Raw genomic sequence first — 13,505 nt, forward strand, 5'->3', positions numbered from 1 at the left:
TTGCATTTTTGTCTGGGGGAAAAGGTATTTAAATTTTTTTATTTGCTTTGCTCACCACTCAGAATCAGTCGCTATGTGGCTGCGCACAGCAAAGTAGAATTTGGTGACCCAACATTGCCAAATTAACTGCACTCCATTATGGGGTATGATGGCAAATTGGCAATTTACAGTAGGTGGTCATTAAGTGCTGCTGTTCAGTTATTTATATCATTCTGACAACACTTTGCCACTAACTGAAATGCCCCTAAGAGTTAGGGACTATCCCTGTGCATACTCTTCATTCATAGCTGGGCTAGGCAATCCGGTATCCGGTCTCTAGGTCGACCACACTTTTGGTCGACATTAAGTAGGTCGACATGGTTTCTAGGTCGATAGCCACCCGGCATACCTTGCTAGCTGGAATCGTAGTGTTGTTCTAGGATGATACATTTCCAAGGCAGCTACAAGCTCAAACGCAGAAGGAGCAATCATGGTTATTAGTGAAACGACAACGCTCACCTGTAAAGTGATGAACAGCATTAACAGTAGATATTGCTATTTCCATACTGTGGGGCAGATGTATTAACCTGGAGAAGGCATAAGGAAGTGATAAACCAGTGATATGTGCAAGGTGATAAAGGCACCAGCCAATCAGATCCTAAGTGTTAATTTGCATATTGGAGCTGATTGGCTGGTGCCTTTATCACCTTGCACATATCACTGGTTTATCACTTCCTTATGCCTTCTCCAGGTTAATACATCTGCCCCAATGTCTTTTATTTATTGAAACATATTTTTTTCTGATACAAGTTGAAATAATATGGTTGGCTTTCACCCAGAGCGCACAAAGTATAATGCAGTGTACACACTAGATGATATTGTGAACGATGTGCTCAATTCCAACGGAACAACACATCGTTCAAATCGACTAGTGTGTACCATGGACATGCAGTCAGGGGAGGCAGTGCCTCCCCTGCCATTAGTGATTCCATTAATGATTAAAATAATACAAAGAAGATACTTATGACACATTCTGTGTCATAAGTATCTGCTTCATATTATTTAAAGCAATTTGGCTTTTAAATTGACTTTGGGAGGCACCGTTAGTGGTGCCTCCCGTAGTCAATGAGACGGGACAAAGCGGGGGGCGGGGCCATGCTGGAGGTTGTAAAAGCCCATTGTTAATCAGTGAAGAAGCGGCACCATTAGAAGTGCCGCTGTGACACAGGGACGTGCTTTCACCCATGAAAGCACGCCCCTATCAGTGAGGAGGGATGTGATTGGCAAGCAGCTCCGTCTCTGGATCCGCTGTCAATCATCACTGGGTGTTTGCGGGGCGGGCATATGCGGCAGCGGTGCAGACGTTGATGGCGGCGGTACTGGCATAGTGGCGGTGCGGGTGTTAGTGGCAGGTCTGGATCCGAGAGGATCCAGTTCCTGCCTGGTTGCAATTCAGTATTTTGAGTTTGGCAACAATAGTGCCAATTTCAAAAATGGCGCTGAGGCGCCATTTTTGATATTCAAGATGGCCGCCGTGAGCCAATCACGGCTCCCCGCATCTTCGCTCCGCCCCCTCTGGCTGACTTATAAGTCAGCGCGAGGGAGCGGCTGTCAGTCCGACAGAGGAGGAGGAGCAGAGAAGAGCTCCTGAAGCAAGAAGACGCCGTGGAAGTCCTGGATGGGCGGCGGCCAAGCAAAAGAGCTTAATGCCCGCCGCCCACCAGGTGAAGCCAGAAGACACCATGGAAGCCCTGAGGAGGCGGCGGCCATGCAAAAGAGCTGCCCAAAGGCCGCCGCCCACCCATGTGAAGACAAAAGACACTGGAAGCTTTGGGGAGGTGGCGGCCCCCCAGGTGAAGACAGTAGACTTCAGAAGTCCTGGGGAGGCGGCGGCCATGCAAAAGAGCTGGCCAAAGGCTGCCGCCCCCAGGTGAAGACCCTGTACAATAAACTTTTTTGTTTAAAATGTGTTGTGTGTTTATTTTAATATTTTCTTTACAGGAGGATTACAGGTGCCAGCATTCTGGGGCAGGCTTGCTGGGACCTGTAGGCCCCCTGTAAAGAACAATATTAGTATGCCATGAACCCCGCACCCACCGCCACCAGGTTGTTGTTCAGGAGGGGGCACCCCATTCAATTTTTCTGGGATCCCCACTTTCTGAGTAATTTCAGCCCTGGGCTGACTGGTTTGGGGGGTGTTTAATGCTATGGCAGGGGGACCCCGTACCGAGCGTCTCCCCTGCTATGGCATTACTCCCTCTAATATAGTGCACACAGTACTTATCGCTATACGGATATTTTACTGTGTTACAGTCATGTACACCGGGATTTAGTTCACAAGTTTGTGTACTCTGACGCTGGTTGTGTACTTTGTCCGCAAGTTGCGTACTATGACTGGCTTCATCATACTAATAGCCTGATTGTTGCTTTATTACAATGTCTACCAATAAGGGCAGTAAAACTCTGGAAGCGCCTGTAAGTTGCAAGGTATGCTCCAGAGGTTTACCTGAGGGGGAAGTATTGTGTGATGGTCTGTGTACTAAATGTCATACACTTCCAAGTTAGCCTGCAGCTCCTGTAACTACAATGGAGCCACCCTGGACTATATTCACCACCTTCCTGGATATACTGGTGGACCGTTTAGCACCCCTATGGGACCTCCGATGTCACTGCCACCACAAGTTGTCCCTATAGTAAATCCGCCTTGGGAGGAAAATTTGTCTACCCAGCTGCAACAGTTAAGTCAGTCTTTGGTTAGACAGAAATCTACTCCAGGTCACTCCCATGTCCCTGGGTCCTCTAAGTGGGCTGCTTCCTCCTCACAATCTACTAACCTCTCTGATGTTTCATCTGATGAGGAGGGGTAGCATACGGTCCTGTCAGACTCTGAATCATGTGTTACTGATGAGGATTCTACCTTACAGGTTGGTGTACCTGCCCTGGTGGATGCTATTAAGCAGATCCTTCAAATCACCAAGGATGAGGATTCCACTACAGTGGCAAAATTTTTTTTGATATGTTTAAACAACAGAAGGTGGTTAAAACTGTATTACCCTATTCTGATCATCTTGTAGACATCAGGAAGGAACCCTGGTCTATCCCAGGTAAGAAATTCCCGCTCCCTAAATGGGCTCTGCTCGCTATCCTCTCCCTGCAGAGTTATGTAGTAAATGGGAAAGCCCACCGCTGGTGGATTCTCACGTCACCCATCTTGTGGTGTCGTCTACTCTGCCTGTCACCATTGTCACCTCCCTGAAGGAACCGACAGATAAGCGTGTGGAGGAATGCCTGAAGTCTATATATTCCCTCGCAGGGGCCAGTCATAGGCCCACCATAGCTGCCTATTGAGGCGTGGGTTCAGGCATTGGAGGATGAGCTGCCTGAGAATATTTCTGACAAGGCCAGACAATTCCTGTCTCATATATGCACCGCCGCCTATTACATTCAGGATGCATCCTCTGAGACGTGGGTATTGGCAGCCAAAGCGTCATCCACATCTGTCCTGGCTGACTGCATACTGTGGTTAAGGTAGTAGAAAGTGGATTTGGACTCCAAGAAGAAGTCTTCTTGGAGGTACTCCCCTTTACTGGGGACATTTTATTTGGAGAGGACCTGAATAAAATAGTGTCTGAATTAGCCATTGCCAGGGCTGCTTTTCTTCCTCCTACTAATCCTTCTGCTCAGAAGGCGAAGACTACCACTTTTCGTTCCTTTCAACCTCAAGTAAAATCCAAGAGTCAGTCTTACCCCAGACAGTCTCGTGCTCCCAAGACCACCAAGTCCAAGTCGAAACAGTCCTGGGCAGCCCGTCAGCCTACTTTGAAACAAGACAAGCCTGCTGCATGACGGGGCGGGCCTCCCCCTGGGGGACCCCAGGGTGGGAGGCCGACTTCTACAGTTTGCCCAGGTCTGGTTAAAGACCACTTCAGATTCTGGAAGTTGTCTCTCACGGGTACGCTATTTCCTTCAAGAGACGTCCGCCTCACCAGTTCTGCACTACGGTACTCCCTTCAGATCCGTTGAAGGCGCAGGCTCTACAAACGGTGGTAGGTTCTCTACTGAGTACTGGAGTGGTTGTGCCGGTACCTCAGTCCCAGCGTGGCAAAGGCTATTATTCGACCCTGTTTCTTGTGCAGAAACCCAATGGGTCTTTTTGGCCAATACTCAACCTCAAGTCACTGAACAAATTTGTGAGGGTCGCCAAGTTTCGTACTGAAACATTGCGCTCTATTGTGCTGGCGATGGAACCCGGAGATTACATGGTATCCCTGGATATACGGGATGCTTATCTGCATATTCCTATTGCCATATCGCATCAGCAGTTCCTGTGGTTTGCTATTGGTGACTGTCACTACCAATTCCAGGCTCTGCCGTTTGGACTGGCCACAGCTCCTCGGATCTTCACCAAGGTTATTACCGTGATGACGGCACACCTCCATCGCCAGAATCCTGACGTACTTGGACGACCTGCTGATTTGGTGAGTTCCCACAATGTCCTCCTCAGTTATCTACAAATAATGGTGACCTGCTTACAAGCCCAAAGATGGCTGATCAATTGGAAGAAGTCCTCGCTGGTCCCAGCTCAGAGCATGGTGCACCTGGGGGCACTTCCTGTCTCCGGACAAGGTCCTGAAAATCGAGGACATGATAAGTCACTTCATCCGTCACCCCAGAGTGTCGATTCATTCGGCGATGCAGGTACTTGGCCTGATGGTGTCGACGTTCGACATGGTAGAGTATGCTCAATTTCATTCCCGCCTTCTGCAACAATTAATTCTTGCCAAGTGGGACGGCCTGCCTCATTGGATCAGATCCAAAATAACAATCTTGTTGACTCTGGAGGGTTGTTTGTCGCTGACCTGGTGGCTCCAGGACCAGCAATTGAGCAGGGGCTGTCCCTTCTGGATCCCTGACTGGGTCCTCCTGATGACGGATGCCAGTCTGAGGGGGTGGGGAGCGGTGTTGGAGCAACACTCTTTTCAGGGTCGGTGGACCAAGGAAGAATCACTCTTCCCAATAAACATCCGAGAGCTGAGGGTGGTGTTCAATGCATTATCACTCGCCCTGCCTCTGGTACGGAACAGACCGATTCAGGTATGGTGAGACAATGCCATGACAGTGGCATACATAAACCATCAAGGCAGCACTCGAATCCGCATGGCTATGAAGGAAGTGTCAAAATTCCTTTGTTGGGCAGAACGCCATCTGCCGAGTATATCAGCAATGTTCATTCCGGGTGTCCTGAACTGGAAAGCGGACTACCTCAATCGCCAGGATGTACACGCTTGAGAGTGGAGTCTTCATCCAGAAGTCTTTCAACTCCTAGTGGACAGGTGGGGTCTACCAGATGTAGACCTAATGGCGCCGTGAAAAAATCACAAGGTTCTGGTTTTCGGATCAAGTACAAGGGAACCTCAAGCAGCATTCGTGGATGCACTGGCAATTCCATGGAGCTTTCGGCTGCCTTACGTATTCCCTCCAGTGTCACTCCTGCTCAGGGTTCTACGGAAGTTCAAACAGGAAGGAGGAATGCTGCTTCTGGTCACTCCAGCGTGGCCCAGACGGCATTGGTTTTCAGACATGCAGGGCCTATCGATGGGGCATCCCCTTTTACTTCCTCAATGACCAGACCTCCTCGTTCAGGGCCCTTGTCTCTACCCAGACCTGGCCAAACTGAATTTGACAGCATGCCTCTTGAAGCATCACTCCTGAGAGCCAAAGGATTTTCAGAGGCGGTTATTCAAACGATGTTGAAAGCCCGCAAACCGGCCTCTGCCCGGATTTATTACAGGGTTTGGAATTCTTACTTCACCTAGTGTGCTGAGAAGAATTACGATGTCCATAGACCTGGACTTAGGTCTTTGGCCTCCCTCAAGGTTCATATATCTACCTGGTTGGTTTGGTTCCAGAGAAAAATTGCCTCTATATCTGATGTTCAGATGTTCATTCAGGGAATTATTTGGATTCAGCCTCCCTATGTCCCTCCTGTGGCTCCATGGGATTTGTCTGTTGTGCTGAATGCTCTGCAAGAGTCTCCATTTGAACCTCTTGAATCGGTGAACCTTAAATGGCTCTCAGCCAAGGTACTGTTCTTGCTGGCCATTGCCTCTGCAAGATGGGTGTCTGACTTAGGTGCTTTGTCCTGTCGTCCATCCTTTCTCATATTCCACCAGGACCGGGCGGTTCTACGAACTCGCCCCGGTTATTTGCCTATGGTGGTGTCATCTTTCCACCTTAACCAAGAGATTGTGGTTTCGGCCTTTGTCTCTTCGGATTTGTCTCCCAAAGAACGTTCTTTGGATGTGGTTAGGGGTCTCCGTGTCTATGTGGAGAGGACTGCCTCCATCAGGAGGTCAGATTCCCTTTTGTACTGTTGACTTTCACAAACGTGGCTGGCCTGCAAATAAGCAAGCCTTGGCCAGATGGATTAGAATGGTGATTGCACAAGCCTATGCGCAGGCTGGACTCCCAGCTCCTGCTGCAGTTAAAGCCCATTCTACTCGGTCTGTTGGACCTTCTTGGGCGGCCTACTGTGGTGCATCCCCAGAACAATTGTGCAAGGCACAACTTGCACAATTGTGCAACACGTTCATTAGATTCTATGCCTTTGATGCTTCCGCCTCCCAGGATGCTTCCTTTGGATGCCTGGTTCTCTTACCCGCTAAGGTGCATCCCTTCCCTTGAGGAACTGCTTTAGGACATCCCTGATGTTTTCCCTGTGGAACACAGTGTACCCCACTGCAGAAAAGGAGAATTATGGTAGACTTACCATGGTTAACTCTCTTTCTGCGAGGTACACTGGGTTCCACAGGGCGCCCACCCTGACACACCTAGCTTCTTTGGGTTGTATGGCATTAGCCGCTGGTACTCTTTCCTGTCGTGAGATTGTGGTTCTATGTGACTAACAGCTGCCTTCTCTTTTACCTGCTCCTGCATTGGACTGGTTAACGAAACTGAGCTCTCAGTGCCTGGAGGCAGGGTTATAGAGAAGGCCCCAGTGCATCCTGGGACAGTCAAACCTTTATCTGATGGTGCCTCTGGATCAAGATCCCGCTCTACACCCCAATGTTTTCCCTGTGGAACCCAGTGTACCTCGCAGAAAGAGATTTAGCTATGGTAAGTCTACCATAATTCTCCTTTTTCAAATGTAACATGCCACCATATGTTGGCTAGGCCCCCAATTCAGTACAGGGGAGGGGGGCGCCAAAACATACCCTTGCTCCGGGCACCATGGAGCCTAGCTACACCTCTGCTGAAAAGTATTACCAGAAATGTTTCATTTTTGGAAATGATCACATGTGTATAACAGATACAGTATATAGGGAGTCATTCCAAGTTGTTCGCTCGCTAGCTACTTTTAGCAGCATTGCACACGCTAGGCCGCCGCCCTCTGGGAGTGTATCTTAGCTTAACAGAATTGCGAACGAAAGAGTAGCAGAATTGCGATTAAATAATTCTTAGCAGTTTCTGAGTAGCTCGAGACTTACTCCTACACTGCGATCAGCTCAGCCCGTTTCGTTCCTGGTTTGACGTCACAAACACACCCTGCGTTCGGCCAGCCACTCCCCCGTTTCTCTAGCCTCTCCTGCGTTTTATCCTGGCACGCCTGCGTTTTTCCGCACACTCCCAGAAAATGGTGAGTTTCCGCCCAGAAACACCCACTTCCTGTCGGTCACACTCCGATCACTTCAACGATGGAAATTCTTCGTTCGGACGTGAGTAAATCTACTAAGTTTTGTGCTAAAATACTTAGCGCATGCGCACTGCGTACCATGCGCATGCGCATTTTTGCCTTAATCGCTCCGTTGCGAAAATCGGCAACGAGCGAACCACTCGGAATGACCCCAATAATGTATAGATAGTTATTTACTAACATTGGGCCTGATTCAGATATGGTGGGAGTAGCAGCAGTGATAGCGCTGTATGGTGATGCAGCAGGAGGCGTCTATTACAAGCAGATGCCTCCTGCTACAGTAGTGATTTGACTTGCATCCTAGGACGCAGCATCACTACCTTACCATTTGTGCCACTCAAGCCGTCTGTCGCTGTGGCCAGGAAATCTCTGTCCTACAATGAAGATTCCTGGTCTCTTACCTCCCCCTAAACGATAGTGACACTCCTCCGTTTACAAAAACAGAGGCTGTCACCACCCCCTCCCTGGCCCCCAGACGGCGGCAGACCAGAGGCAGAACTCTGGGAGGCAACGGAGTCAGCTGCCGCCGGGCTCCTGCTTTGAAGGGGGGCACCTCTCCTCCTGTTCCGTGTGTTCAGCGACATTAACCAATTAAGTTAATTCACAGCAGCCAGTATCTCTTCCGTAGCCGACTTCCCCACTAGTCACTGCACCTTACAAATCACACCCTCTTTATTATAGATACACTGGTAGCAGACACCTTACTGATGAAGCTATTTGCTCCTATAAAGGAAGCATGAGAATTCTAACTATATGAAGTTATTTCTCTGACAATTGCAAGTAACTTCATATAGGTAGAATTCTCATACTTCCTATGCAAGAGCAGATATCTCCACCAGTAAGGTGCATGCTTCCAGTGTAATAGGTTGTGGGTTCTAATCCTGGGTATGACACTTGCAAATTAATTGTCAGAGAAATAATCAGCATTGTGAGTGACTGAGCAGATATATGTAGTGTGTGGTTGGACCCCTACATAGATCTTCCTAGTTGCAACAGGTTTTGTAGTAGCTTCATATAGTTAGAATTAGAGATGAGCGGGTTCGGTTTTACTCGTATCTCAAAACGGCATTTTATTGGCTCACGGATGATATATAGGGGGGGGGAGGGGGGGCACCAATATTTTTCTTGCCTCCGGGCAACTGGGACAAACTTACGCCACTGCGGCAGACTGTCCATCACTGAAAGTCTGTTGCCGCTTGGCGTCCTGTGTTGCATGACCCGTTTGTGCAGAGCGGGTCCTCCGTGTGGCAAAGTACTGATAACTGGTACTTTGCAGCACAGGGCACAGCACCAACCACATCTGAATTTGGCCCTTTGCTCAAAGGTGAAAACTGTATTGAAATGGCAACAATCAAGTTATCTGAAAGCCACATATCTGTGTATATCTGTACCCACACACTGCTTGCAATCTATAAGATTATTCTAAGTATAGAAAATAAATTTATTTACCTCATTTTTTTCCCAAAGGGTCAGTTCGATTTTTGTGCGTTCCAGTTTCTGAGATCTGTCCACCACAAAATAAATTATGTAAATGCTGCCTGCCAGCGAGAGCAACACAAGGATGTTTGCAAGAATCCGTAGACTTATTGTGACTGCCCTGAGATAAAAAAAACATAGGCGGTTATGGGAAAAATATTTTGAAACCCAGGTCACCTCACACACACACTAGAGGCTCCTATGGTGACACTGTAGCACATACTCTATAAATCAAGGTTTCTGTGTGGCATAATGTGTACTGGGGGTACTACAGTGTGTTAAGCACATTTCTGGTGCTAGGAGTATTTACACATTAGACTTTGTAATTACACTGCCAACACATTATATTGGCAATTTTATTTGTAGCAGCCAACACAAGTTAGATGCCCTGGGGCCCCCACAAACCATGCCTTGTGTAGTGTTGGGAATGTATGTACAGCCTTGATGGTGAGCAGAATACTGTACACACCAGCAGTTAAACTGTAGACAAAAAACACCCAGATAGCTTAACCAGTCTCTATAGTTTATTGTAATAGTGGATGTATGGCTGTACTCACTATTACAGATGTTGGTTCTGCTATGTAATGGCGCCTGTGATGGAGCAGGAATGCAGATAGCTCACCAGTGACTGTCCTCTCTCAGGTAACTGTGCAGTGTGCCGAAACAGTGTTAAAGTGGGGGTAGTGACATGGGCCTCAGGAGCAAAGAGGAGGACGTACGTCCTCCACCATGTCACTCATACACAGTTGCAAGATGGTGCTACGCATACGCATATACATTATAGGCGACCATCTTGGTAAGGGAATGAAGTATCCCTTGAGGAGCCATTTTGTTGGAGACATTTAGAAGGCATACATTGCATCACAATATTCACTGCAGCTACATTTATTTGTTAAATGACAGTTGTGTTCATCACTGTCAAGCTGCATCAAAGGCTGCAGTAGCTGCTCTACTGTAAATATGGCTTAAATACACAGCATTAATATAATATAGAATTAAATATTACAGTACAAGGGGAAAAAATAGTCAGATATAAAGACAACTCAGAGAGTAACATCTAAGAGAGTGACAGCTATAGAAGAATTTACCAACGCTATGGACAGAAAGGATCAAAATTCCTGTTTGTGAGTGGGAGCACACTGGAGACAAAGAGAGAACAGGATAGGAACCAGGAGGATAGAGGGCCCTGCTTGCATACGGGAGTGGGGGGTGTAACTGGGAAGAGATAAGGACAGAGAGTATTGGCTAAATTTGTGAGGTGGGCTGGTAGGTTTGAATGGACACACTTGAAAATATATTGGGTTTGTAGATAGTCTGATTGTGTGGGTGAAGACAGAGTGACATAACAAGGAGGGGAATCATACCTGAGAAGACTTGGGAGCAGGAGGGGGCAGAGGTAATAAGTAGGGAGGCAAGGTGATAGAGCAAGAGAGGTGGGAGGAGTAGCATGTGTAGCATTAAATTATGTGTGTGCAGGTGTTGATAATGCAGAGTTACTTAGGCACACAGCAGCAGATGACTCAAACTATGAACAGCCCTGGTATTTAACCAGCAGTGTTGGTTTATCGATAGATAGCAGGTACAGCCATGCTCAATGTTACACACTAGTTCTCAAGGAGCAGAGCTTCATTGGAGTGGGGTATCATACAGTTGGTGAATATATGTAGGCACGAGATAGTCATGCAGGAACACTGGAATCATTATGGATTGCAGGTAATTGTAGCTATCTGTCACCATGTCACTCTACAGTCCAAAATGGCTCTGCAACATGGTAAAGATCTCTGTGGCCATTTTAGATAGGGCATGAAGCCTCCTTGGAGAACAGGAAGACTGGAGTCTGTGCAGTAGCGCACTCTTCTTTCAACAGTATGAACTGAGATGAGGTTAGAGAGAGTGAAAAACAAACTAGATTCTGAAGGCGATCCAGTAAAGGAGTTGAAGGAGAGGAGAGGTTGAACCAGAGTAACAAAAGGGGTATCTAAAGATAGGCAGCAGTATTGAGAATATATTTAAGAGGGGTAAACAAGATAAAGGCGTATGCAGTATTTCTGGTGGGAGATAACAAGGATGTGAATAAGAGATTTAGAAGCCTCATGGGTGGGTTTAATCCAGGAGATGTTGCAGAGGTGATATCAGCAGGATTGAAAGATAGCATGAATGTGGGGTCAATGAGGGAGTGGGAGGACTGGAAAGTAGGCAGGCATTGGTAGACAAGTAATTCCAATAGTTTGAATACAAAGGGAAGAAGGGAAATGGAGCAGTAGTTAGAGAGGGAGTCATGATCCAGAAAAGTGTTTTTTTTTTATTTAGAATGGGAGAGTAACAAACTTCCCCAATGGTGGGAGAGAAGGAGGAATAGGTGGTTCAGCAAGCATTATAAGGCAAAGAAAGAGTAGGAAAAGGATTACATGTCCTTTTGGATAATAGGATTTTAATTACCTACCGGTAAATCCTTTTCTCGTAGTCCATAAGGGATATGGGGAAACTTAGTATGATGGGGTATAGACGGGGTCCAAAGGAGCCGGTGCACTTCAAATTTCTTCACTGGGTGTGCTGGCTCCTCCCCTCTATGCCCCCTCCCACAGACAGTTATAGGTAAAACAGTGCCCGAAAGAGAAAGGACATACATGAGAGAAGGAACATGATAACAAAGAGTGGTGAGATTTAATACCAATACACCATGAACATATAACAACCAGCACCCGCTGGTAACAATAACAGCAACAGCTGAACAGGTAACCATATAACAGAGAAACTGCAGAAAAGTCAACGCACTGAGGCGGGCGCCCAATCTCCCTTATGGACTACGAGAAAAGGATTTACCGGTAGGTAATTAAAATCCTATTTTCTCTAGCATTCATAAGGGATATTGGGGAGACTTAGTACGACAGGGATGTCCCAAAGCTTCCAGAACGCGCAGGAATGTGCGGAGACTGCTGCAGCACCGCCTGCCCAAACTGGGTATCCTCTTTGGCCAGGGTATCAAACTAGTAGAAATTCACAAAGGTGTTCTTCCCCAACCAGGTAGCAGCTCGGCATAGTTGCAAGGCTGACACTATGGGCAGCCGTCCAGGAAGAGCCCACAGATCTTGTAGAGTGGGCTTTCAGAGACTTAGGAACAGGTAAGGCTGCCAGCACATAGGCCTGTTGGATAGTAAGCCTAAGCCTATGAGCAACGGACTGCTTCGAAGCAGGACAACCCTTTTTCTGCGCATCATAGAGCACGAACAAGGAATCCGTCTTTCTGATCCGAGCCATTCGCTTGACATAGATCTTCAAGGCTCGCACTGCATCCAATGCCTTCTGGAGGAGCAGAAGTGTCAGAACTGGACGGAACCACAATAGGTAGATTCAGGTGAAATGCAGAGACAACCTTCGGCAGGAACTTCTGCCTAGTCCTGAGCTCTGCTCTGTCCTCGTAAAAGACCAAGTACAGACTTTTACATGATAAGGCCCCCAATTCTAATACACGCCTAGCAGAAGCCAGGGCCAGTAACATCACCATCTTCCACATGAGGTACTTGTCTTCTACCATCATCAGAGGCCCAAACCAGGAGGACTGTAGAAATTCCAACACCACATTCAAATCCCAGGGTGCCATAGGTGGCACAAAAGGTGGTTGTATGTGGAGTACCCCTTGCAAGAAGGTCTGAACTTCTGGCAACAGTGACAATTTCTTCTGGAAGATAATGGAGAGCGCTGAAATCTGGACCTTAATGGAACTCAGGCGCAAACCCTTATCCACACCAGCCTGCAGGAATCGTCAGAAACATACCAAGTGGAATTCTGCAGGTGGTTACATGCATTCCTCGCACCAAGAGACATATCTTCTCCAGATATGATGATAGTGTTTTGACGTCACAGGTTTCCTGGCCTGAACCATTGTAGCAATAACCTTTTTGGAAAGGCCCTTGTGAGCTAGGATGTTCCGCTCAACTTCCATTGCATCAAACGCAGTCGCCGTAAGTTCGGGTAGACGAACGGTCCCTGTTGAAGAAGATTGCTTCTTAGCGGTAGAGGCAAAGGGTCTTCGACGGACATGTCCAGAAGATCCGCGTACCACACCCTCTGAGGCCAATCCGGGGCAATCAGAATTGCCTGGACTCCTTGATTTCTGATTCGCTTGAGCACCCTTGGGAGCAACGGAATCGGAGGAAACAGGTAGACCAAGGCGACGTCAGTGCATCCACTGCCCTCGCCTGAGGGTCCCTGGTTCATGAGCAATACCAGTGAAGCTTCTTGTTGAGTCGAAAAGCCATCATGTCTATCTGTGGGCAGCCCCACCGGTAGATGATCTACTGGAACACCTCATGGTGGAGACCCCACTCCCCTGGGTGGAGATCGTGATGACTGAGGA

General features: G+C 47.7%; 1 protein-coding gene across 1 annotated transcript in view; it reads right to left on the reverse strand.

Moving 5' to 3' along the window:
• TMC3 (transmembrane channel like 3) overlaps nucleotides 1–13,505 on the reverse strand; it is a 125,235-nt gene that overhangs the window by 52,609 nt on the left and 59,121 nt on the right. The window contains exons 10-11 of the mRNA XM_063929962.1: nucleotides 9,122–9,269; nucleotides 389–498 (exon numbers count right to left, since the gene is read on the reverse strand). Of these exons, the coding sequence (XP_063786032.1) occupies nucleotides 389–498; nucleotides 9,122–9,269 (258 nt within the window). The remainder of the gene's footprint in view (nucleotides 1–388; nucleotides 499–9,121; nucleotides 9,270–13,505) is intronic.

This window comes from Pseudophryne corroboree, chromosome 6, assembly GCF_028390025.1.
Source record: "Pseudophryne corroboree isolate aPseCor3 chromosome 6, aPseCor3.hap2, whole genome shotgun sequence".
Classification (NCBI taxonomy): Eukaryota; Metazoa; Chordata; class Amphibia; order Anura; family Myobatrachidae; genus Pseudophryne; species Pseudophryne corroboree.